General features: G+C 45.6%; 1 protein-coding gene and 1 pseudogene across 10 annotated transcripts in view; one reads left to right on the top strand and one right to left on the bottom strand.

Moving 5' to 3' along the window:
* CTIF (cap binding complex dependent translation initiation factor) overlaps nt 1–27630 on the bottom strand; it is a 314944-nt gene that overhangs the window by 37563 nt on the left and 249751 nt on the right. For all 9 annotated transcript variants that reach the window (XR_014075152.1, XR_014075153.1, XM_081563483.1 and 6 more), the window contains one exon: nt 8063–8218. Coding sequence is in view for 7 of the 9 variants with exons in the window: in XM_081563483.1 (XP_081419609.1) it covers nt 8063–8218 (156 nt within the window). In the remaining 2 variants the exon portion in view is untranslated. The remainder of the gene's footprint in view (nt 1–8062; nt 8219–27630) is intronic.
* Nucleotides 22697–23320, top strand: LOC145534457 (large ribosomal subunit protein eL20 pseudogene; annotated as a pseudogene). Its single transcript, XR_014074641.1, has one exon. The product of XR_014074641.1 is annotated as a large ribosomal subunit protein eL20 pseudogene (transcript).

Below are 27630 nucleotides of genomic sequence, written 5' to 3'. Positions count from 1 at the left end.
TTTTGTATGTTTGTTGATTTTTATCCTGCAAATTTACTGAATTCATTTATTAGTCCTAACAGTTTTTCTGTGTGTGGAGTCTTTACGGTTGTCTATATACAAGATCATGTCATCTGCAAACAGACAATTTAACTTCTTCCTTTCCGACCTGGATAGCTTTTGTTTCTTTTACTTGCCTAATTGCTCTGGCTGGGAATTCCAGTACTACATTGAATAGGAGTGATGAGAGTGGGCATTCTCTGTCTTGTTCCTGATTGGATTCAAAGATTAATATATTTAAAATGTCAATACTACTCAAAATGACCTGCAGATTCAGTGCAATCTAATCAAAACTCCAGTGTCATTTTTCACAGAAATAGAAAAAACAATTCTAAAATTCATTTGGAATAACAAAGGACTCCAAATAGTCAAAGGAATCTTGAAATAGTTGGAAAAAGAACAAATCAGGAGGCATCATACTTCCTGATTTGAAAATACTTCCAAAGCTACAATAATTAGAATAAACATATAGACTAATGGTACAGAGTTTAGAGTCCAGAAATAAATCCATTCAGGCCTGGTCAACTGAGAGGAAGTGGATACAAACAAAGATGCCAGGAAAACAAAACAGGGAAAGCATGGTCTCTTCAATAAATGATGCTGGGAAAACTGGATAACCACATGCAAAAGAATGAAACTGGATTCTTATACTATACAAAAATAAACTCCAAAATGGATTAAAGACTTATAACACAACACCTGAAACTATAACTCCTTGAAAAAAACATATGGGAAAAGTCTCATGACATTGGTCTCAGCAGTGATTTCATGGATATGACACCAAAATCACAAAAGCAGAAAGAGACAAGTGGGACTACATCAAACTAAAAAGCTTCTGAACAGCAAAGGAAACAACAGAGTGAAATGACAACCTACAGAATGGGAAATCAGATTGATTATATTCTTTGCAGCCAAAGATGGAGAAGCTCTATACAGTCAGCAAAAACAAGACCGGGAGCAGACTGTGGCTCAGATCATGAACTGCTTATTGCCAAATTCAGACTTAAATTGAAGAAAGTAGGGAAAACCACTAGACCATTCAGGTATGACCTAGATCAAATCCCTTATGAGTATACAGTGGAAGTGACAAATAGATTTAAGGGACTAGACCTGATAGACAGAGTGCCTGATGAACTATGGACAGAGGTTCGTGACATTGTACAGGAGACAGGGATCAAGACAATCCCCATGGAAAAGAAATGCAAAAAAGCAAAATGGCTGTCTGGGGAGGCCTTACAGATAGCTGGGAAGAGAAGAGAAGCGAAAAGCAAAGGAGAAAAGGAAAGATATTCCCATCTGAATGCAGAGTTCCAAAGAATAGCAAGGAGAGATAAGAAAGCCTTCCTCAGCGATCAGTGCAAAGAAATAGAGGAAAACAACAGATTGGGAAAGACTAGAGATCTCTTCAAAAAAATTAGAGATACCAAAGGAATATTTCATGCAAAGATAGGCTCGATAAAGGACAGAAATGGTATGGACCTAACAGAAGCAGAAGATATTAAGAAGAGGTGGCAAGAATACACAGAAGAACTGTACAAGAAAGATCTTCACGACCCAGATAATCACGATGATGTGATCACTCACCTAGAGCCAGACATCCTGGAATGTGAAGTCAAGTGGGCCTTAGAAAGCATCACTACGAACAAAGCTAGTGGAAGTGATGGAATTCCAGTTGAGCTATTTCAAATCCTCAAAGGTGATGCTGTGAAAGTGCTGCACTCAATATGCCAGCAAATTTGGAAAACTCAGCAGTGGCCACAGGACTGGAAAAGGTCAGTTTTCGTTCCAATCCCAAAGACAATGCCAAAGAATGCTCAAACTACCACACAATTGCACTCATCTCACATGCTAGTAAAGTAATGCTCAAAATTCTCCAAGCCAGGCTTCAGCAATACGTGAACCGTGAACTTCCAGATGTTCAAGCTGGTTTTAGAAAAGGCAGAGGAACCAGAGATCAAATTGCCAACATCCGATGGATCATCGAAAAAGCAAGAGAGTTCCAGAAAAACATCTATTTCTGCTTTATTGACTATGCCAAAGCCTTTGACTGTGTGGATCCCAATAAACTGTGGAAAATTCTGAAAGAGATGGGAATACCAGACCATCTGACCTGTCTCTTGAGAAACCTCTATGCAGGTCAGGAAGCAATAGTTAGAACTGGACATGGAACAACAGACTGGTTCCAAATAGGAAAAGGAGTACGTCAAGGCTGTATATTGTCACCCTGCTTATTTAACTTATATGCAGAGTACATCATGAGAAATGCTGGGCTGGAAGAAACACAAGCTGGAATCAAGATTGCCGGGAGAAATATCAATAACCTCAGATATGCGGATGACACCACCCTTATGGCAGAGAGTGAAGAAGAGCTAAAGAGCCTCTTGATGAAGGTGAAGGAGGAGAGTGAAAAAGTTGGCTTAAAGCTCAACGTTCAGAAAACTCAGATCATGGCATCTGGTCCCATCACTCCATGGGAAATAGATGGGGAAACAGTGGAAACAGTGTCAGACTTTATTTTTTTGGGCTCCAGAATCACTGCTGATGGTGACTGCAGCCATGAAATTAAAAGACGCTTACTCCTTGGAAGGAAGGTTATGGCCAACCTAGATAGCATATTTAAAAGCAGAGACATTACTTTGCCAACAAAAGTCCATCTAGTCAAGGCTATGGTTTTTCCAGTGGTCATGTATGGATGTGAGAGTTGGACGGTGAAGAAAGCTGAGCACCGCAGAATTGATGCTTTTGAACTGTGGTGTTGGAGAAGACTCTTGAGAGTCCCTTGGACTGCAAGGAGATCCAATCAATCCATCCTAAAAGAAATCAATCCTGGGTGTTCATTGGAAGGTCTGATGTTGAAGCTGAAACTCCAATACTTTGGCCACCTCATGCGAAGGGTTGACTCATTGGAAAAGACCCTAATGCTGGGTAGGATTAGGGGCGGGAGGAGAAGGGGACGACAGAGGATGAGATGGTTGGATGGCATCACCGACTTGATGAACATGGGTTTGGGTAGACTCTGGGAGTTGGTGATGGACAGAGAGGCCTGGCATGCTGCAATTCATGGGGTCGCAGAGAGTCGGACACGCCTGAGCGACTGAACTGAACTGAACTGAAAGATTTGAATAGACATTTTTCCAAAGAAGACATAACAACTGGTCAACAGGTATATGAAAAGATGCTCAAGGTCACTAATCATCAAGGAAATGCAAGTCAAAACCATCTCACACCTGTTAGGAAGGCCGTAATAAACACACCCATATATATAACTACAAAAGGTGAAAACTGTTGAGAAATTAGATCTCTTGTACATTATTGATGGGAATGCAAAATGGTACAGCTTCAATGGAAAAACAGTAGGAAGGTTCCACAAAAAAATTAAAAATAGAACTTCTACAGAGTATTATCTGGCAATCCATCCTGGATATTTCTTTAAAAGTATTGAAATCAACATCTGGAAGAGACATTAGCACTTCCATGTTCACTGAACATATTCACAGCATCCAACGTGGAAACAGTCTAAATGTACATTGACAGATAAATAGATTTTAAGACGTGATCTATACACACAATGGAATACTATTCAGCCTTTAAAAAGAAGGATATTCATATTATGGGGCAACATGTTTGAATCTGGAAGACATTATGCCACGTGTTATAAGTAGTTGTTGCTGCTGCTAAGTCGCTTCAGTCATGGCCGACTCTGTGCGACCCCATAGATGGAAGCCCACCAGGCTCCCCCGTCCCTGGGATTCTCCAGGCGAGAACACTGGAATGGGTTGCCATTTCCTTCTCCAATGCATGAAAGTGAAAAGTGAAAGTGAAGTCGCTCAGTCATGTCCAACGCTCAGTGACCCCATGGGCTGCAGCCTACCAGGCTCCGCCGTCCATGGGATTTTCCAGGCAAGAGTACCGGAGTGGGGTGCCATCACCTTCTCTGCAATAAGTAGTTACAGAAGGACAAACACTACATGTTTCCATGTGGCTCAGTAGTGAAGAATCTGCCTGCCAATGCAGGAAAAGCAGGAGAAGCAGGTTCAATCCTTGGGTCAGGAAGATTCCCAGGAGGAGGAAAGGGCAACCCGCTCCAGTATCCTTGCCTGAAAAATCCCAAGGACAGAGGAACCTGGTGGGCTACAGTTCATGGGGTCGCAGAGTTGTGTGCTGTGCACACACACTGCAGCTGCCATTTATATGAGGGATCTAAACCAGTCAAACTCATAGAAACAAAGACTAGAATGGGAGTTGCCAGAGGCTGGGGGAAGGAGGAAGTGGGGACTGCTAATCACCGGGTATAAAATTTCAGTTATGCCAGATGAATAAATTCTAGAGATCTGCTGTACAACGTTATGCCTACAGATAACGATACTGTATTGTGCACTTAAAAACCTACTAAGAGAGTAGGTCTCAAGTGTTCTTACCACGAGAAACATTTTAAAACATTAAAAAGAGCTTCTGAGGCAAATATGAGCTGTAAACAGGAGGGCAAGGAGACTCAAATAGTTTCTGGTCACCAATATTACTCCTCAATCCCTTGGAAAATCATCTTGGCAGAAACTATTTGTTCTTACACAATTGAAGAGCCCACTGAAAATTATTCTTCTCCATCCCCCGAAGAGGGATCTCTGATTGGCACATGCTATTTATGGCAAAAACAGAATCAATTCCACAAAGATCTTTCTGGCTTCCGCCACGGAGCAGGCGTTGGGTATGGACGAGAATAGAATAAGAGCTGCTCCTTTTTGACTCGTAAGGCAGTGAAGCAGGAGGTTTAGGAGCATGGACTTGGGTGGTCAGATCTGAATTCTGATACTGACTCTGCTCCCACTAGCTGTGTGGCCATGAGCAAGCTGTTTGACCTCTCTGTTCTCTGGAAAATGGGGATAATGATCTTCAGGGTGTTGCCCCAGTTAAAAGACAGAAGAAAGTATGAAGTGCTTTGGACAATGCCTTCCACTGAGCTGTTATCAATACTAAAGAATCTTCTAAGGTGATGTCAAAAGGATGGAGCTCTAGGGATGGGGTGCACAGCCTCCCCCAGGAGGAGCTCCTGGTGCATCTGGTGGGAGATGGGGGCAGGAGGTGGTTCCAGAAGAAGAGACTTAAGCTGGGCCAGCAGGGAAGGTTTTAGGGCCAGAGAGAGAGACTTCAAGGACAGAGTCCAAGGTTTCAAGCTTGGGTGACTTGAGAGAAGGTTAATTCAACAAGGTCAGAGTGTGGAAGGAAATGCCCATGGGCCTCATTCTAGGGCAGGGCAGCTCTCAGAGAGCTGGGTGTCCCCCAGCCTGAAGGGGTAAAGCACAGGCTCAATCTGAGTGAGCCCCGTGTCCAGTGAAGGTGGCCTCCATGAGCCCAAAGACCCTGTGACTGAGGATTTTGTATCTTCTTCTTCCTTAGGTTTGTTCCAAATGAGACTCTTTGCACCAAAGATGATCCGTGGGTTTGTGCTCGACTCAGGGGCATGGAAGAAAGGAGAGAAGGGGAAGCCATGGGGGGCGGGGAGGTGCCAAAGCAGTGGATGGAGTGGGGGTCCCCATGATGCTGGGAAAGGGTAATCGGGGAGCCCTGGGATTGCTGCCTGGCCACAGGGGGAGCAGAAAGGCTGGATCTGGGCCACGTGAGGACAGGGACTGAGCAGGAGGGTTTGGGGTGCTGCTGGTACATCTGTTGGAAGCTCTGAGGCTTGACTTGGGATGTGTCTAGTGGGCAGCCAGAGATGCCAGCCTGGGGATGGTTCTGATAGTTGGGAGGACCTCTGGGCAGGGTAGGCTCTGTACATTTGGGGTCAGCCATCTGCATGGCCCTGGGGGAAAAGCCTAAATTTGTCCAGCATGGAGAAAGGTAGCAGCGATGATTCTGGCTTCTAGAAATATCCTAGAACTGGCTCATCCTGCTTTGGAAGGACATGGGTCAGGCCTGGGTATGCATGTATGTGTAATCAGGTGGAGGAGGCAGCAACTGACTCTAAGAATTTAGGGGTCTCCCCATGTGGCCTCAAGCAGACAGGTTGGAATGTGGGACAGTGGTTTCCTCTTTACCAAATGGTGAAAACCATCAATAATTTATTTATTTACCCTTCAAGTTTACCACGGGCCTGGGTGATACCAACCTGAAGAGTTTAATGCAACAAACAAGTGGGCGTCAGGGGGGGCTCCTCATTTCTGGTCTGTGCAGACCTCTTGACACCTTCCGGATCTCACACCAGAAGGTTCGCACCACCTCAGGCAGTGTCAGAGGTGTCTCGGCAGCCAGGGCCAGGGCTCAGCTGCAGCCTCGCTTCCTGCCCGGGGGAGCAGGTGACAGCAACATTAGGAGGTGCCCAGATCACGCAGAGGGAACGTGTTTGGGCAATCCAGGTCATCACCCCAAACAGTGCTGCTCCCTGCCTTGAGATGGGTTTTCGGGGTGCAGGGCAACCTCAGACAAGGACGGGGGACCCCAAGAGGCCATCCAGGCCAGCACCCTGCCCCCAAGAGGGCTAACTTCAAGGCATCCCAAAGGGATGCACAAAGCATAGCCACAGCCTGTCTTGGTACTGTGGTCTGAGCTGAGGACACCTGAAGAGTGAAATCGAGTTGGAAGAGGCCATTGACTGAATCTGAGAAACAAGTCTGAATTCAAGTACATCTGTCAAGAAACATCTGTGGCTCCATGGAGTGGCAGAGGTTTACGGGGTCACAAAGCACCCAGGAGAGGCCTGCGTGCTCTGCTTTCGTGTGGATCCACGCAGGCTGGAATGAACATGCTATTTTTCTATAAATGGATACTTCAAAAACATTTACAGATGCCCTCTCCCTTCTCTTAGATTGCTCTATTATCTTTCTTTCAGAAACACAAAAGCATCTCCTGACAAGTCCCCTTTCCCTGGGGCCTTTCACAGAAGTATTTCTCCAAAAACTTGTCCCCATTCACGCCCTCACCTCCCCTGACTCCCCAGTGTGTGCTCACTCCATGGACACGGTGGTGTCCCTCCCTACTGCCAAACCCAGGCCACTTCTCTGCCCTGCTCCCACTGATACCCTAGAGGTTGCCCCTCCCCACACCTTGGGATCAGCTGCTGAGGGTGGGTGAGGCCAGCACCTGGGAGGCGTGGGCTGACCCGTCCCCACTGGATGAAGCCTGTGCTGATCGCCCCTCTGGCTCGTTGCCCGCCTGTTGGCCTCGTCCATCTCCTCCTTCCATCTCACCCGCCCCCACCCACCCTGGGTGGGTCCCCAGCACCAGGTACAAGTCGACACTGTGTCCCCAGGGCTGACCTCTTCCGGATCATCAGACAACTGTACTCAAGCAATGCAGACAGAGAGCTGCCTGGCGATGGCCAATGGGCACCCAAATCCCTGGTTTTTACCCCCAATCTCTTTCTCTTCAGGGAATGGTGCCAGCAGGCTGATAAATGAGGACCCCACATGGCTTCCTCCCTCCTCAGTATCGCACGTCAGCAAGCCCTCTTGGTTCTAACTCAGAGATATAACTGGAATGCCAATGGCCTTCGTCCTGTTCCCTTTTCATTGCTGTGTTTTGAGCCACAAGCCCCTCACTGGACACATCAACAGCTTCCGCATTTGTCCCTTCAATTCTACCTCAGAGAGCCACCAAGGGTGACCCTCCATAGTGGATTACAGTACCTGGTAGGACACAGTCCCCCACCGACTTCTGGCTTCTTAGACGTTTCCTGATCACCCTCATCTTCCTCTTTTTCAGAGGCCATGTAGAAGCAACCATTTTTTAAAACACGTAATTCAGCGGTAAGCCCATCCAGTCCAAAGATCTATTCACTTAGATAATATTTTCTGTAGACTTGCATTCTGCGGACCGTGTTCTAGAGTTCATAATACTTTCCTTTGGGGAACTATTTCCTTTTACCTAAACTAAATAAACAAAAACCTGGCTAGAGTAAACAGAAGCACCGGGGGAGTTCCGTTTGTCTTAACCAAGTGATTGATCACTTTACGTGGTTCGAGCCTTGTCGCGTTCCTGGCACAGGGGAGCAGGAGAGGCGCGCCGTTAGGGCCGGGCAGCGGCTTACCTCCCTGAGGCAGGTGTAGATGGGGCAGACAAGCACGCGGAAGGGCTCGCCCGTGCTGCTGCGCATGGTGCCGAAGACCTCGCACAGGAAGGTGATGAAGCCCAGCCAGCGCTCCACGTCCTGCTGCTGCAGCTCCTCCCGCACCGTGAAGTCCTTCTGCAGAGGCACAAGAGACCCTGTCAGCCGCGCGGGGCTGGGAGAGGGCCCGGAGACCACCCCACTCCGCCACGGCACCTCTCGGCTAAGGCTGGGCCCCCAGGCATCTGGTAAACCCCGTGACTGCCGCAAGGAGGCAGATGGGGGACCCGTGGCTTAAGCGTGAAGGCCGAGGACTCGCTGGTGGGCAGAGAGACCACCTTGACCTTTGGCCATGGCACCTCTTCTTCAGTGTCCGCAGATTGAGGAGCCCCAGCAGCCTTCCCTTGGGCCTCCCGGGAGGCACTAGTGGTCAAGAACTCGCCTGCCAGCGCGGGAGAAGTAAGAGACTCGGGTTCCATCCCTGGGTCTAGAAGATTCCCATGGAGAAGGGCGTGGCAACCCACTCCAGTATTCTTGCCTGGAGAATCCTGGGGACAGAGGGACCTGGGAGGCTACAGTCCATAGGGTCGCACAGAGTCGGGCATTCGCAGCCTTGCCTCACTGACTCAGATACCAAGGTGGAGGGAATGAGATAAAGGGGGGACAACACCTTTCCCCGTCATCACCTCCTCCCCGTGGCTAAACTATCTCCTTTGCTAACCTCCACATCATGCCCTTGCAACAGGCAAGGTGACCATACATCCAGCAGTGGGCATCTGAGACCCATCTTGGCCCCAGCACCGGGTGAGAGACACAGCTACAGTTCCTGCCAGCCAGGGCCCTAGGGCACAGAAGAAAAACTAGAAGCAGTCATTCATTCATTCATTCATCCTCCTTAAAAATATCAGTGCATCACTGCATGCCAGGCACTGCTCTAGAGGGTAGGATAAGACATGTTCATTCATAACTGTGATGCAAGACAGAAGATACTAAAAGCCGATGTGTGTGTGTGTGTGTGTGTGTGTGTGTGTGTGTGAGGTGGATCCAGGTAAAAAGACTTTGGAGGAAATCTGAGGTAGGAGTTACTCCTTTCAAATGGAAATCGGCATCATGGAAGAGTTAGGATTCTGACCTGGGAATTGGGGGTATTTCAGGTGGAGCGATGACAACAGGCAAGGCTGTGGGGAGGGTAACACGGGTGTTTGGGAAACAGGGAGGTATCTGCCAGTCTGTCCCCAGTGTCAGTGGGCTCCCCTGGTAGCTCAGTGGTAAAGAACCCGCCTGCCAAGGCAGGGGACTCGGATTCAACCCCTGGGTCACGAATATCCCCTGGAGAAGGAAATGGCAACCGACTCCAGTATTCTTCCCTGAGAAGTCTCACAGAGAGGGGAGATTGGTGGGTTACAGTCCATGGGATCACAAAAGAGTCAGACATGACTTAGTGTCTAAACAACAATAATCACCCCCAGCGTAGGTGAGGTGGAGAGGAAAATGGGGGCAGGGTGGGGAAAAAGCAAGTTGGGACTGCTGCTGCTGCTAAGTCGCATCAGTCGTGTCCGACTCTGTGTGACCCCACAGATAGCAGCCCACCAGGCTCCTCTGTCCCTGGGATTCTCCAGGCCAGAATACTGGAGTGGGTTGCCATTTCCTTCTCCAAGTTGGGGCTAGAGTGTGGATAACTGAAGCCAGCCAAGGAGTCGCGTTTCATGTGCTGGTTGATAGGGAAGGTTCTGGGGAATCACTGAAATGCCATCATCATACCTGTGCTCTTTAGAAGCACAGGTGTGGAGACCAGAAAGGAGGCCACGGCAAAAATACAGACAGAATGAAATAAAAACCTGAACGCTGGCAGTTGAAAGATAAGAATCTGTGGTAGGTTAGGTTATGTTCAAGATGTATTTCCCCTTTCCCTTTGTCTTTGTGTTAGCCATGTGACTTCCCTTGGTCAGCAGAAAGAGGCAGAAGTGACAGTGTGTCAGTTCTGATCCCAAGCCTTAAGAGGCCTTAAGTATTTACAGTTACTCTCCTATGCTTCTTCCATCATTGTGAGAAGACCATCTGTGGGCTGGCCGATAGTCCCAGGAGGAGGATGAGAGAAATATGGAGGGCCCCACCCAAATCTAACTTAGATCAGGTAACTCCCGGTCAATGTGTATACACGTCATCTTAATACTTATTACTGTGTGCCATGGAGATTTCTGTGGTTGGTCGCTGAGCAGCAGTAGCTGATTGATATAGGCTTGCCCCTGAAATTTCTGTGGTTGTCTGTTAAGCAGCAGTAGCTGACTGATACAAGATGCGTACAAGAGACCATGCCAAGGTAAACAGTACTTGCTAGGTGGTGAGCTGTAGAGGTGATGGAAAGGGGAAGACTCAAAGACAATAAATAACAAGATTCTGGGTTTAGATGATTGTACCACCAAAAAAAAAAAAGACCCCAGGAGGGAACAGGTTGTAGAGTGTAACACCAGTCATTCCCACAGTCCAGCACCCCTCCCATGGCTTCTTTTGTCTGAACATTCTTCTCAGTGCTGAATCTCAGAATCTCCAGTGATGGAAGGTCCTCCTGAATGACGCGGTGAATGGCTGTCCCTTGTGTGTGATCAAAGTGCTATCGAGAAACCCAAAAGGGCCTATGGGGCCTCAGGTGGCAAATCAGGGGCTGGATAAGAGCACCTTAATTGTACTGTCTCATTTAATTGTCACAATGATCCTGTGAGGCAGGTCCTGTTACTGCACCATTTTATAGATGGTGAAGCCGTGGTTAGAGAAGTTATGCAACTTACCCATGGCCGTGAGGCAATGGCAAAGTTAGGATTTGAACCCAGGGTCTACCTGCTCTAGAGACCAAACTTGTTTTCCCCCTTTTAATGATGTTTTTAAATTGGAATAGTATATCAGAGCCCAAGCTCTTATTCACTTTCCAAGTTTGAACCTTCTATGAAGCCATCAATCCAGACTGTCCCTGGAGGTCCACTCACACCCACAGATCTGATGGGTCTCATGCCCACCTCTCAGGCCTCCTGCATTGCCACTCTCTTCCCACTGAAATATATACCTGCATACAAACTGGGAAAGGAGTACATCAAGGCTGTATATTGTCACTCTGCTTGTTTAACTTATATACAGAGTACATCATGAGAAATGCTGGGCTGGATGAAGTACAACCTGGAACCAACATTTCTGGGAGAAATATCAATAACCTCAGATATGTAGACAACACTACCCTTATGGCAAAAAAAATGAAGAGGAACTGAAGAGCCTCTTGTTGAAAGTGAAAGAGGAGAGTGAAAAAGCTGGCCTAAAATTCAACATTCAAAAAACTAAGATCACGGCATCCGGTACCATCACTTCATGGCAAATAGATGGGGAAACAATGGAAACAGTAAGAGACATTATTTTCTTGGGCTCCAAAATCAATGCAAATGGTGACTGCAGACATGAAATTAAAAGACGCTTGCTCCTTGGAAGAAAAGCCGTTACCAGCCTAGACAGCATATTAAAAAGCAGAGACATTACTTTGCCGACAAAGGTCTGTATAGTCAAAGCTATGATTTTTCCAATAGTCATCATGTATGGATGTGAGAGTTGAACCATAAAGAAAGCTGAGTGCTGAAGAATTGATGCTTTTGAACTGTGGTGTTGAAGAATATCTTGAGAGTGGCTTGGACTGCAAGGAGATCCAATCCTAAAAGAAATCAGTCCTGAATATTCATTGGAAGGACTGATGCTGAAGCTAAAGGTCCCATACTTTGGCCACCCGATGTGAAGAACTGACTCAATGGAAAAGAACCTGATGCTGCAAAAGATTGAAGGCAGGAGGAGAAGGGGACGACAGAGGATGAGATGGTTGGATGGCATCACTGACTCGATGAAATTGACTTTGAGCAAGCTCCAGGAGTTGGTGATGGACAGGGAGGCCTGACGTGCTGCAGTCCATGGGGTTACAAAGAGTCAGACACGATTGAGAGACTGAACTGAACTGATACAACTGTGGTCTGCCAGAAATCCCCAAAATAGTTGGGATCTCTTCACTAGCACAGAATCCAGAATAGGCGGCTCCCATAGGGGCTTCCCTGGAGTGTTCTGGTTACTTGTGAATGAATGAATGACTTTGCCTGCTGCCCCCGACCCTGCAATGGTGTCACATTCTACAACCTGTTTCCTGTGTTCAATTTTTTTGGTCACCCTAGGGTGCTGTACTGCTGGCCTCAAAGTCATGAGATTTTGGTGATTCTATCTTCTTAACTGCTGTTCAGCCCACTAGATCTTTATGTGGTCAGAGCAGGGGCGGGCATTCCATTCCCATTTTAGAATGGGGGAAACTCAGGTACAAAGAGCTGAAAGGACTTGACCAAGGTCATCAGTATATAACTTGAACGAGAACCTAAGCCTGTCCATGGCTCTCTGCTCTGAGCTAAATGTTCTCAGCCTTGCTTGCTCACCAGAGGAACTCTGAAGCTACTGATATTTGAAGCCCACCCCACAGAGGCTTGTGTCATGGGCCAGGGTGGGGCCAGGACACCAGTACATTTTGAAAGCACCCCAAGTGATTCCAATGTACAACCATCGTTGAGAACCACAATGCCAGGCCTTTATAATGTGCCAACATGGGAGTTAAAACAGTACCCCTGTATCAGTGCCTAAGATACCCTTTCTCCATCTCCCATAAAAATACCCGTGAAGGCAGATGTAAGTCCCATAACACTAAGAAGGAAGATCACAACTCACTGCAGGGTCCTTACCATTAACTAAAATGTTGTCACCAAGAGATCGTACTTTCCCTGAGCAGTTTGGCCCCCGACCCGTAAGACCCAGGCAGGGGTGAGATGGGGAGGGAGCTTAAACTGCAGCCCTCCCTCTGTCTTCCCCTGGCCGGGAGGCAAAGAGCCTGTAACTACCAACAAGACCCTGCGCCTGTGCACCATGGCAGCTCTCAGCACTGCTCAGCCTCTGGTCACTGGAGATTCAGAGGCAGGAAGAGATGAGGAGGTTCCCTGAGTCCTCAGAGGCACCCTGTTCTCAGGCAAAGCCCTCTGGGGAAGGAAAAGCCTCAGGACAGTGCAAACCCGGGACTGGAGCTTTTACACAATGATTACATCCGATCAAAGAACGACAGCCTGACTCAGTTTCCTCCTGATAATCAGTGGCATGGAGAGGATTCTGTTTGGGGCTAGCAGAGCTCATTAGAAGACCAAACGCTTGCTAAATACGGGAAATTGAACTTGGGATGTGCGCGTGAAGCCACCAGCTTCGGGTCTAAGGGGAGACTCCACTATTACTTGAGCGCACGCCGAGCAGCTCTAAGGATGATCCGCCCGGCGAACACCAGAACGAAACCCAGCCTTTCTCATTCAAGGGTAAGGGAGGAGAAAAGAAATACGGCGTCTATGGAAAAAATCCTGCACTGCAGAATAGGGGAGCCTTACTTTGAAAATCTAAGGGAAATGCAAAACTCTAAAAATGTCAACTACAATAAACCAAAGATAAATGAAATAAAAAACCCAAGTACAAACATGTGGGATTGTATGTCTGTTAACAACAACAACATGGATTCTGTGACATGTGATTAGATTAAAAAAAAAAAACCCCAAAAACCTTAGACTGAGATGAAGCGTGGAACTGGAACTGGGGGTAGGAGAGAACCAAAGGAAGTAGAAAATCCACAGCAAAATGAAATGCAAATTGGAAGCAGTAAAAGATAGAATGGATGCTGCAGAAAGAGTGGTACATGAGACAGACTTGGAAAATAAATAGATAAAAACAAGCAAGGAGGAAAAGGACAGAGAAGATAGAGTGGACATGAATTATAGGGCTTTTCAGAAAGGACATCAGGATACATGGAATGAAGAGAGAAAAGCTTCAAGTTGAAAACAAACAAACTCCAAAAGAGCTGTCTCTTCAGGCAAAAAGGGTTCACAGTGTTCCAGAGCCCCACTATTTATACTTAACAGGAGAACTTCTTTTTTAATTTCAAGGAAAAAGAAAAATTCTAAAAAGAGCTTTGAAGAAAAAAAAAAGAAAAACCATGGGTTTCTTACAAAGGAACAAAAATATAGTTGACAGTATACTTCTATAATTGATGTTAAAATTCAGAGACACTGAGGCAAGCTCTTCACATGTTTGAAGTGAAAACAACACATCTAGCTATGAGTGAAAGCAAGACAAAGACATTTTACACAAGCAAATGTTTTTTAAAAATCCCACCCACATACTTATCTTTAGAAAAAAAAACAATGATGCGGCTGCTATAGAAAATAGTATAGTGATTCCTTAAAAAATTAAAAATAGAATTATCAGTATGATCCAACAATTCCACTTCTGGGCATATATACAAAAGAATTGAAAGTAGAATCTTGAGGAGATATTCACACACTCGTGTTCATAGCAGCATTAGCCATAATAGCCAAAAGGTAGAAGCAATTCAAGTGTCCACTGGCAGACAAATGGATGAACGAAATGTAGTGTATGCATACAATGGAATACTCTTCCATCTTGGAATATTCTTACACATGCTACAACATGGATAAACCTTCAGGTTATTATGCTAAAGTGAAATAAGCTAGTTGCAAAAAGACAAATACTGTATGATTCCACTCATCTAGATATCCAGAGTAGTCAGATTTATAGAAACAAAATAGAATGCTTTCTGAAAAATAGAATAGAATAGAGACTAGGAGAATGGGGCAATGAGGAGTTGTTTAATGCTTTAGAATTTTGGTTTTGTAAGATTAAATGTTGGGGATTGATTGTATAACGATATGACTACACTTACCATGACTGAACAGTACACTTAGAAATGGTTGACATGATAAATTTATTTATTTTAAAACTACAATTAAAGATAAAAATTTAAAACTCTCTTGAATGTATGAGAACGTGCTAAGTTGCTTCAGTGGTGTCTGACTCTTTGCGACGCTTTGGACTATAGACCCCCAGTTTCCTCTGTCCATGGGATTCTCTAGGCAAGAATACTGGAGCAGGTTGCCATTTCCTTCTCCGGGGGAACCAGGGATCGAACCCATGGTTCTTAGGTCTCCTGCTTTGAATGCACGGTCCAGCCAAAAAAAGATGTATTCCTCAACTCTGAGAAAATCATGGTCTAGAAGGACCTTGAGTGAAAACTTGAAACCAGATAGAAAGTTAAGACTATATTATAATTATATTATATTAATTATTATATTATATTAGAATTATAATTTCGGTCATAAGATTGAGTCAAAATCCAGCAATAATCCTCAAGAGAGGGCTTCCCTGGTGGTCCAGTGGTTAAGAATCCACCTTGCAGTGCAGGGGACACTGGTTCAATCCCTGGTCTGGGAAGAGCCCACATGCCTCGGAGCAACTAAGCCTGTGAGTTGCAGCTACTAAGCCTGAGCTCTAGAGCCTGTGAGCTGCAACAAGAGAAGCCACTGCAGTGAGAAGCCCGGACACTGCACCTAGGGAGAAGCCCCCACTTGCCACAACTAGAGAAAGCCTGCCCACAGCAACAAAGACCCAGTGTAGCCAAAAATAAAACTAAATAAAATTACATATAAAAAAATCCTTGAGAGAGAAGATATTTAATAATTAAATGTCATCTGAATAAAAATTTCATAGTAGAAGTAGTAACCTAATAATCCAAGTTTAAATCACCAAAGACTGATGAATACAGGTGGGAAAAGTACAGAAGATTGTAAAGCACATGATTTAATAATTTTGACCATTAAGATCCACACGTTATCGCTACTTTCGTTAAGTCTGATAAATGAGAAACAGACATAAAAGTGTCCTTTTAAAAATACTAAAACATTGGTAGCCATTAGCAGATATAAAGTAAAATTAAAACCTGAGTACAATCAGGCTTTCCCGATGGCTCAAGCAGCAAAGAATCCGCCTGCAATGCAGGAGATGCAGGAGAGGTGAGTTTGATTCCTGGATCGGGATGATCCCACAGAGGAGGAAATGGCAAACCACTCTAGTATTCTTGCCTGGGAAATGGGAACTCCCATGGACAGAGGAGCCTGGTGGGCTACAGTCCATAGGGCTGCAAAGAGTCGGACATGACTGAGTGACTGAGCTTGCATGCATAAGTAAAATCAGAGTAGTTTTCAAGATAACATTCATTAAGTAAAATAAAAATTATTTATAGAGATAAGAATAACAATCCATAGTAGATAACATTATATACTATGTAGTGCACACTCAAAATACATAAAACAAAAGCTGTTAAGACATAAAAAGATGGGAGGGGGTGGGAGGGAGGTTCAAGAGGAAGGGGACATACATATACCTATGACTGAGTCATGTTGATATATGGCAGAAATCAATATAATATTGTAAAGCAATTATCCTCCAATTAAAAGTAAATACATTAAAATTAAAAAATATCATCTTAGAAAATGAAAATCATCTGAGAAAACTGTTTGATACTGATGGCTTTTTCTTGAGGAGTAGCTCCTTGAGAGAAATGGCAAGAAAGTCATCAGCCAAACCATTTATAAGAAAGAGGGAGAAAGAATAAAAAACAAACAAAAAAAAACCATAAAAAGACAAAGTAATGGAAAATGAAATCACTAGAATTCTTTCAATGATTAAATGAATAAAAAATGTATCAGATGACTTAAATAGCGTAATGAATAAGACAAAATTGAGACAAGCCTCATTATAAGCTGGGATTCTACTATGAATATCAGAATACAGAGATTGCACAAATTACATACTGGGACTAAGAATGAAGAACAATTTAAAAAATAGCCAGTTACTTGTTTAAAAGGTTATTTTCCTAATGAAAGACAGAATAAAGATGTAATCAAATGTACAATAATAGATTACTTAGGAAAGAGCTACAAAAACTTGTGAGATGTGGTCAAAGCTATAATAAAAGGTAAAGTTATAGTCTTGACTGTTAATATTTTGGTTATTAAAAAAGGAAGCAAATATTCCTCTAAACTGATGACTGAGTGCTTTAAACGTGCCTCTAACAAATGAAGCATGCTGTCTGTGCAAAATAAACACTAGTTTTTAAAGACTTAGAGAAAGTCTAAAAAAAGAATTCAAATACTTCATATTTAAAAAATACTGATTACATGTTGAAATTATGAATATACTAGGTATAGTACAATATGATATTAAATTTAAAGGTATATATGTGGGTCATGTTATACTTGTATTGGACAGTATTAATTTGTATATTCAACTCAAAAACCTTCGAAAACCACCAATAACTATGGAAATACATGAAAGTACAAAATATGGTTAAGGCTAGAAATTAATTAGAAAATAAAGGAAATTATATATAAAACCAAGTAAGCAGAAATAAAAATAAAATTAGAAATATGATGTCCAACATCCCTAATTATCAGAGAAATGCAAATTAAAACTACAATGAAGTATCATCTCACACTGGTCAGAATGATTATCATCAAAAAGTCTACAAATAAATGGTGGCAACAGTGTGAAGAAAAATGAACCCTCCTACACTTTTGGAGGGAATGTAAATTGATAAAGCCACTATGGAGAACAGTATAGAGATTCACTCAAAAACTAAAATTAGGGGACTTCCCTTGTGGTCCAGTGGTTAAGAATCTGCTTTGCAATGCAGGGGCTCAGGTTCGATCCCTGGTCAGGGAAATAAGATCCCACATGCAACAGAGTAACTAAGCCCTTGTGTTGCAACTACTAAGTCCACATTCCACAACTACTGAGTCCACATTCTACAACTGCTGAGTCTGCATTCCACAACTACTGAGCACATGGGCTGCAACTTCTGAAGCTCTTGCACCCTGGAATCTGCTTGCTGCAACTATTGAGCCCTTTGGCCACAGCACAAGGGACTGTGAGCCACAATCAAAGATCCTGCACGATGCAACGAGGGTCCCATGTGCCTCAACTAAGACCCAATGCAGCCAAATAAATAAATACTTTTTAAGAAACCCTAAAATAGAACTACCATATGATCCAGCAATCCCACTCCTGGGCATATATCTGGAGAAAACTGTAACTGAAAGGATACACTCACCCTCAGTGTTCACTGTAGCACTATTTACAACAGCCAGGACATGGAAGCAATCTAAATGTCCATCCACAGATGAATGGATAAAGATGTGGTATATTTACACAATGGAATACTACTCAACAGCAAGAAAATAAAATAATGCCATTTGCAGCAACATGGATGGATCTAGAGATTACCATACTAAGTGAAGTAAGCCAGACAGACAAAGACAAATATCGTATCGTTTATATATGGACTCTTAAAAAAAAGATACAAATGAATCTATACAGAAGACAGAAGTAGACCCATAGATATAAGAAACTTAACTTACCAAAGGGGAAAGAAGAGGAGGGATAAATTAGGAGTTTGAGATTAACATAAACACACTACTATACATAAAACGGCTTCCCTGATAGCTCAGCTGGTAAAGAATCCGCCTGCAATGCAGGAGACCTGGGTTTGATCCCTGGGTTGGGACGATCCCCTGGAGAAGGGAAAGGCTACTCACTCCAGTATTCTGGCCTGGAGAAGTCCATGGACTGTATAGTCCGTGGGGTCTCAAACAGTCAGACACGGACTGAGCGACTTTCACTTTCACTTTCTTTCATACATAAAACAGGTAACCAACAAAGATATAATGTATAGCACAGGGAACTATACTCAATATTTTGTAATAATCTATATGGGAAAAGAATCTGAAAAAAAAATGTGTGTAACTGAATCACTTTGCTGTACACCTGAAACTAACAAAACACTGTAAATCAACTATACTTCAATAAAAAACTGCAATGACTTAAAAAAAAAAAGACATGAGCAATATACGTTAATAGATATGGAGTAGATTAAAAAGCACATAAAAACTATTTGCCACTCTACGCTGATAATTTTGGAAAAAATGAGGAAATAGGTGCTTTTTAAGAAAATAAATATCACCAAACTTTACTAAGAAAAATAAAAAGCCAGAAAATACTGAAAATCAAAAAGTTCTGAATTACCTGTTAGAGGGAGGTAAGTTGATTCACACTTTCAAAAAATTAGAAACCTGTTTTGCTTTGTGACCTGATCCAAAATACAGAAAAAGATAAGCTTTTCCAGTCTCCCAGTACCAAAATCTCATAATGGTAGTAAATTACAAATAAGGAAGTCTTTGAGCTAATCTTTCTAATATGAGTAGGCATAAAAGTCCTAAATGAAATATAACAGATCCATTATAACCAAGTAGATTTTATCACAGAAAGGCAAGGATGATTTAGTATCAGTATATCTATAAATGCAATATCAATAGCCTTGATTAAAAAACCAGCAGTAATACCCATGACCCTTGGAAGGAGGTAAAATGATTTGATGTGATTTTTATATGTGAAAAACCCAAGAGAACTCTCAATAAAGATTAGAATTAACAAGAGAGTTTAGTACCTCATTAATAGTATTTAGATATAAACCTAATATACAAAAATCAACTTTTTTTTTTTAACACTAGTGAGACATTTTAATGCATAAAAGCTCATTTAGGTAAGCAACAGAAATTCTTAAGTGACATTATTAAGAAATGTGCAAGATTTCTACAAAGAAAATTGCAAAACTGAACTGAGAGATTTAAAAGAAAGTCTTAAACAAGTGAAGAAACACATAATATTCCTTGGGACTTCCCTGGAGTTCCAGTGGTTAAGACTCCCCACTTCCATGGCAAGGGGTGTAGGTTCGATCCCTGGACAGCGAGCTAAGATCCCACATGCCATGTGGCACAGTCAAAAAAAAAACCCAGCTAAAAACAGAACACAACAAAATTGGAAAGAGTTCTATTACTTTCACCTATCCTAAAGCTTTAATAATTAAAAGGGTGTGGACCTGACATGAGATCAGATAGCCTAGAAACAAATTTGGCATCCATAAGGGTTTATCACATGGCCCCCAGAGAACCACAAGTCAGTAGCTCAGGAAGCATTATTCACTCAGGCAGTGATTCTGGGACAGCTGTCTACGTCAGGGTGGTGGTGGGGTAGGGGGATTATTTAGAGTCTCCTTTAATACCAGGCCCTAAAATGGATTCCAGATGGAGAAAAGAGGTAAATGTTAAAGGGAAAAAAAAAAAAAGACAAACCATAAAGACCTGAAGAAAATTATTTATCGAATTTCTGGATGGAGAAGGGCATTCTACCTTAAGACAAAAGGCATGCATCAAAAGTCAAAATATTATAAACTTATCCCACTTAGAAGGGAATAGATACACCAAGAAAAATAGCTACAATAAATGTGACAAAAGGTAACGGTCTGACGACCCTCTGCAACCCTATGGACCATAGCCCACTAGGCTCCTCTGACCATGGGATTTTCCAGACAAGAATACTGGAGTGGGTTGCCATGCCCTCCTCAATATATAAATAGCTTGTTCAAACTGGTATTAAAAGTACTAAATCCCTCATGGACAAATGAGTAAATGGCATTGAAAGATAATTCATATGTGAAAACATAAATTGCTGATAAATATATAAAAACAAATCTCAGTGGCTATTAAGTGAAAATATCAATCTTCCCCTTACTGTGTTAGGAAAGCTTAAACCCAAGTAATTGTCAATGCTGGTAAAGATGAACTGAGACAGGCACTCTCATAATATGGGCCATGTAAATGAGTATCAATTTCCTGAAAAAATTCTTACAACAAGTCATTAAAGTGTTCTTATTGTTTAATCCAGTAATTACACTTCTGGATAATTATTGTAAGGAAATAATTTAAAATAACAGGAAAAATAAGCGTAATACAAACGAAAACTCAACAACTTAAGCATCCAACAATAGGGGAATGATTAAGTAAATGATGATTCATGCGCCCATTAAAATTACATGTATGATAAGTTCATAACTTCTTGGGGAAATGGCTACATAATGCTAAGTGAGAAAAGCAAAAGCAAACTTGCATATATTACATAATCTCATCCCTGAATGAAAAAAAAATTTTTTTAAGAAAAATGATGAGAAACATCCAAAGAGTTAACAGTAGCATTTCTCAATAGTGGAATTATAGATGACGTTTATTTTTTTCACTTTGTATTATTTTCTGAATTTCGCTACTTTTCTGTGAAAATTTTGTTTTATAGTCAGAAAAACACTTACTTATAAAAAGAAATTGGCAGATAGTGATCCTTTTCCTTGATTTTTTTGATTAAGACATCAAAACTCCTGGAGTGACCTGCCAGCTAGTGGCGATTCTCACTACAAGGGCTGTGAACTTGCCCAGCTGAGGCCAAGAGCCAGCCTATGTGGCTCTTCGGGTGCATACGTTGTAGGTTGCCAGCTTCTTCTGTGGAACAAGGAGTTCTTTTTTGCCAACCCAGGCCAGCCATCCCCTGGGTCGCCAGCTCTGCCTTCAACCTCAGCCTTTTGCATCCAGAACCAGCAAGGGGCCTCAGCTTGGTGGCAGCCATTTCAAAGTCTGGTTATTTGGCTCCAGATTCTCATCTGACAGGCAGGCTCCCTCCCAGCAACCCTTAGTGCCTTTCCCCAAACTTTAAGGCTACCATTTAAGCCTCGTTTCCTGCCTAAAACTATTTATTGACGTACTGCTATTTCCTGCACCGGCCACATCAATAAGCCCTGAAAGCCATTCAGTGTCTCAGGTTTCTCAAGGCATTCTGGGAAATTCTTCCCCGCTCTGGATAACCACATAAACTCTGGCATGATAGAGTCCTGCGGTCAAGCCGAAAACAGCTGCATGCAGGCAAAGGGGGAACCCTGCCCCTCCACCCCGCCCCAGCGGCCAGCAGCCGCCAACAGGGAGATGGTGCCCTGAGTGAAGGGAGGCATCGGGGCACAGGGATCTCAGTGTATTCCAAAGCTTCCTAAAGTAGACGGCAGCCCCATCAATCCCCGTAAGCGCACCATCATTTCCTATTCCTAAAACAAATGACCAAAGGAAATGTGCCCCTCCACAATCTACATCCCTGGTGACTCTGGTTTGTTTCTGGGCAGGGGTAGCTGCTGCTGCCATGTCCCCCGTGCAGAGGAGAAAGTGCCCTTTTATTCACCACTGGCAGGAAGTTTCTTTTTCCTCAAGAAGTCACGATGAAACGGGGGAGCAGTGGATACTGGGGAGCTGGTGACAGCCCACCAGCAATGAGTTGATCCCAGCCCTTCCCCTAGGCCACTGTTCGGAGGGTTTTAAAAGAGCATTTGCCAGAATTCTTTATATCGGAAAGAGGAAAGTTGTTTTCAAATAAAAGGTGCTGTCTTTTTGATTTGGCTCAACTTTTCCCTTCTTTCAAGTTTCTGCTCTCATGCTGGCTTCTTGGCAGGGTGCAGGGGTGGGGTGGGGGTGCTCCTCTAACCGCCTCTCTGAGACAGCAGCCCCCAGGGCTCATCACCGGCCCTGGTCTATTTCCCTCCTAGCCCTTATCACTTCTGTCACGTACTATATTCATTGATATTCTGACCCCTCGCTAGAAAGAAAGTTTCACTGGGTCTGAAATCTTGTCTTATCCATCACCACGTCCCCTGGAACGGTATGTGGTTCAGAGGAGGTATTTGGTGAAAACCTGGGTAAAGATGCTGTGTAAGTGATCAGACAGCTCTTCTTTAAAAGGCCAACCTGTTCAGAGAGAACAGGCTGCTACCATTCTTTTTCTTAATTTAAGACTTGAGCTTTTTCGAGGCTGGCGGCGGTCGTGGGTAGAGTGCCATGAAGGCCTCAGGGACGCTTCAGGAGTATAAGATGGTGAGGCGCTGCCTGCCAACCCCCAAATGCCGCACACTGCCCCTCTATCGCATGAGAACTTTTGCGCCTAATCATGTTGTTGCCAAGTCCCACTTCTGGTACTTTGTGTCTCAGTTGAAGAAGATGAAGAAATCCTCGGGGGAAATCGTCTACTGTGGGCAGGTGTTTGAGAAATCTCCCCTGCGAATGAAGAACTTCGGCATCTGGCTACGCTATGACTCCTGCAGCGGCACTCACAACATGTACCGGGAGTACTGGGACCTGACCACAGCTGGCGCCATCACCCAGTGCTAGCGAGACATGGGTGCCCGGCACCGAGCCCGGCCCATTCAATCCAGATCATGAAGGTGGAGGAGATCGCAGCCAGCAAGTGCCGCCGACTGGCGGTCAAGCAGTTCCACGACCCCAAGATCAATTTCCCACTGCCCTACCAGGTCCTCCGTCGCCAGCACAAGCCACGCTTCACCACCAGGAGGCCCAACACCTTCTTTTAGGTGCAGGCCCTCTGTCCCCGGGTCTGCCCAAATAAAACTTAGTGGGGGGAAAAAAAAAAAAAGACTTCAGAGGACAGAGCCCGTATGTTGGCCGGATCCACCTTTTCTTTCATTTGTGGTTACTTCACTCCCCAGATGTGTTCTTCCCACCTGCCCTGTGCCAGCCCTGGTCTGCTCTGTCTCACAGTATTTGTTTCACTTCTGTGGGTAACATTTTTTGGTCATAGGGTGAGGTTTCTTTGCTTATTTGGGGCTTTTTTTTTTCCTCCCCTTTTCAAGGTTGCATCAATAAGCCCACGTCATTCTGCAGAGTCGCCGTCTGTGACAGGGTCATCCGTGGTTTTCATCTAGTTCCTCCTTGGTACTGGGCCTCCCCGTCAGTCACCTGGCCCCTCAGAGCTGCTGGCTGCAGCCCTCAGACCCCACCCGCCTCCCCTCCACCTCCGTCCTCTGTGCCCTCTCTCAGCCCAGGGCCTGCTTGCCAGCCTCCAGTGGGTAGACACAGGCCCTGGTAGTTCCTGGGAAGTTCCTGACCCACTCGGTCATTATCATTTAGGGGGACCCCAGGGCAAGAGTTTCCACCTCACTGAAGGCAGTATGGTCCCTTTCTTGGCACCTGGTCACCGGGGCAGAGGCAGGGGCATTTCCAGGCCTAGGGGTGACCTGGAGGGGGAACTAGATTCACCATAGCAGATCAATCTCCCCCAATCTCAGAGAGAACCGGGAATGTGCCATGTCCCGTCCCTTTCGGGGACCTTTGGGCTCCATGAAATACCTCTGTAAGAGACCTTTTGAAAAAGGATTCAGGATGTGAAGCCACTGCAAGTTGCTTCCTGTGACTCTGGGCCAAAAAGAACTGATCTGTAGGACAACAGGCCCCTCCTCTGTGAGGGAGAGTGGCTCCCGGCCGGGGGACGTGATGGGGCTGAGCTGGGAAGGAGGGTGGGCTGAGGCTGGGTGGGCCTCTGTCCAGCAGAGCGTGGTGTCAGGAGAGGAGGAGGGGGGAGAAAGGGCTAGCTGGCCAGCACCTGCATCTCAGAGAGTCCTCTCGGGGCCACAGGGTGGGAGGATCGCCCAGGTCTCGGCAACATTCTGACTGGGTCAGACAGACCTTTTTGGCTTCAAGAAGTGACATGTGAACAGTCAAGTGTTCAACATGTGGCAGAGAGACCTCCTGGTCATTGTGTCCTGAGTCATTCCGTCCGTCATTCCGTCCACCAAAGCCAGCCCCGGACCTGGCCGCCCCCTCCTTCGGGCAGGCTCGGTGTGAAGCCCCAGCCAAGGGGTGCAGAGCCAGGTTGCCCTCACAGCTGGCCATCACTGCCCCTCGTCGCCACAGCTGCAGTCTTGGCTCAGTCCTGCTGGGCCCTGAGGCCCAACCCTGGCAGTTCAGCGGCACCTCCGACTCTGGACCAGTGGGAGTCTGACCTGTGGGTCACTCTGGCTTAGGCAATGGTCTGCGGCAGGCCCGCATCTTGTCTGGACGGAGAAGCACCCCAGAAGTCAGTGTGAGCATAGGGTTACTGCCTCCACCCTCAGACTGCTGCATACCTTAGGTTCCGATGTCCACCGGACCCTGCCTTTGGGGGTGTCCTTACCCTTTCCCCTGCAAGCTGGAGCTTTCCCTGAGTAGCCTTGACCTCCCCACCACGTGATACCAAAGCTCTGGTCACTTCACTGCTCCCCTCTGCTCTGCCCCCAGACACTGTCAGATGGCATTCTTGACTGCAAGTGACAGAAACCCTCTCCAACCAGCTTAAACACACAGGGCCTGAGCTGGTTTATGTGGCAGGGGTGGAAGGGGGTCACCAGGAATGTAGCTGGTCCACAGGGCTCAGACAATGTCAGTGCTGGTTCTCTTGGCTCTTCCTTTTGCCTGGCCTGGCTTTGTGCATACTGACCACTTTGTTTCCTGCCAGGATCTCCCTTTGTAATGGCAAAGATAGCTGTCAAGAGCTCCCAGTCTCTATCATAATGGCCTGTGAGTCAAAGGAAGACAGACCTCTTCCAATTTGTGCATCCAACCCACAAATCTCAGGGAAGGATTCTGATTGGCCATGCTCGTCAGATGATCATCAGTTCCCTTCAGTTCAGTTTAGTCGCTCAGTCGTGTCCGACTCTTTGGGACCACATGGACTGCAGCATGCCAGGCCTCTCTGTCCATCACCAACTCCTGGAGTTTACTCAAACTCATGTCCACTGAGTCAGTGATGCCATCCAACTATCTCATCCTCTGTCGTCCCCTTCTCCTCCTGCCTTCAATCTTTCCCAGCATCAGGGTCTTTTCCAATAAGTCAGCTCTTTGCATCAGGTGGCCAAAGTATTGGAGTTTCAGCTTCAGCATCAGTCCTTTCAGTGAATATTCAGGACTGATTTCCATTAGGATGGACTGGTTGGATGACCATTCCTCAGGCAAATCACTGTGGGCATGAAGACGGGGTTCCCTTATTTGCCCGACTCAAGTCAGGTGACCAATTCTGTGGCTGGGCAAGGTGTGGCCCTGACAGATTCCCCAGACCACAGACCGAGACAACAGCTGCCCCCTGCAAACACAGACCCTGGCTTGGAACCATCAGCACGGCTTTGGCAAGTGCCTGAAACTCTTCTGAATGTCATGTCAAATTCCCCACTTACTGGTGGTGACTACTCCCCTCTGAGTCCCACTCGAAAGAATAAAGAGAGAGTGATATTACTGGGATAACCTTGCACCTGCTCTAATACACAGACATGAACATCATTATTGATAAACAGAGCACAGGAGACATTCTCCGTGACGGATGGACACCAAGGCTGAGTGTGTGTTCTCCCTGGCACTTGGCTCTAGGAAGACACTGCAGCTGGGAACTGCCATCCGCCACTTCCAGTCTAATCGAGAATATTCTGGAGACATTTCCCAAGCTTCCCAGGGTGTGAGCAAAATCTGGGTTGGCAAAATCAGGTCAGGTAGGCTCAGCTGTGCTGATCCGTGGGAGGGGGGGTGCGGGGTGGTGCAGCGGAGAGAAGCTGAGAAAGCTGGGCTGATTCAGTGGGAAATCTGTCTCGCACTTACGCAGGCACGAAGCCTCATTCATTCTCAGGCAAGGGGGAGCCAGCACCTGCTGCGGCTGTGGCCTTGAAAAGCCCTCGGAAGGGAAGACTGGAAGGAAAACTCTTGAGCAGGAAGAGAAGGCTGACTGCCTGACAGAACTACCGGTGGATGAGCAGGAATTCCTGCAGGCAGAGTGTCACAGGATTCCCTCAGCCTCAGGAAGACACCTCCAGGTACCCCTTCCCAGGCATGGGTGAAGAGTGCAAGTGTCAGTCGCAAAGTCATGTCCAACCCCATGGACTGTAGCCCGCCAAGCTCCTCTGTCTATGGAATTCTCCAGGCAGGAAGACTGGAGTGGGTTGCCAGGCCCTCCTCCAGGGGATCTTCCCGACCCAGAGACTGAAGCCGGGTCTCCTGCACTGCAGGCAGATTCTTCACCTTTTGAGCCAACAGGGAAGCCCTTCCAAGTATGGGTGAGTTGGAGCATTTACGTCCAGAGACAGAGAACAGCCCTCAGGAACCCGGCACTCAGCAGAGTGCGTGCTGGCACCCTGACCTCATTTGTGGCCAGCCTGATTTCGGTGTGACAGTACCCCCGTACCTTTACATAACCATTTTCTTTCCCCAAACATTGCCAGCCCTGCCCCACACAGCATCTCACACTGGAGGAAGAGATCCTGGGATCCGATCATCCTTCCAAGGCTGGCAGGCCTGGACCCCAGTCCTCTAACTCTGCATCTGCTGTTCTTTCTCCCCCAGAGTCATCCAATGTGAAAAGGCCCACTTGTATATAGGACGGCTGCCTGCCTCTGCCCTGCCTTTCCCTGCAAGTGCCCTGGATGACAGGACCCAGCTGTCCCCTCCGCAGGACCAGGACTCCTCCCCACCTGCCCAGAGAGTGGCCATAGGCTTGGAGGCAGGTATCCACCAGGGTCTGGCTCTGTAGGTCTTGTCCATTAGGCAGAACTCTGTGGGGACAGTCGCAGGTGTGCTCACTATTGTTTTTAGTTCGAGGGGACAAACCCATGGCAACATCAAAGGGCAATGAGTCTGGTTTGGATGGGGCATCATCCGACTATCCTGCCAATCTGTGAAAAATCTGCCTTAGGGTCCACAGCTGTAAAATGGAAAGAAACTATTTGAGCTGCTCAGGGTCAGTGGGGTGCTGAGGTGATGAGACAGATGTGAAAACCCCGGAGAAGAGCCAAGATCCCCCGAAATAGAAAAGGGGCAATGCCACCATCTGCAGTTTGAGAATCAGGGTGCACAGAGGATAAGGGTCTCGTCCGGGGTTTCCTATGGGAGGAAGGTGGGAGCTGAGGTCAGAGCCCAGCTTAGCCAGCT

This window comes from Giraffa tippelskirchi, chromosome 14 (assembly GCF_054371585.1).
Source record: "Giraffa tippelskirchi isolate mGirTip1 chromosome 14, T2T-mGirTip1v1.2.pri, whole genome shotgun sequence".
Lineage (NCBI taxonomy): Eukaryota > Metazoa > Chordata > Mammalia > Artiodactyla > Giraffidae > Giraffa > Giraffa tippelskirchi.
The sequence above is the reverse complement of the archived record's forward strand: the minus strand, read 5'-3'. Positions and strand labels throughout refer to the sequence as shown.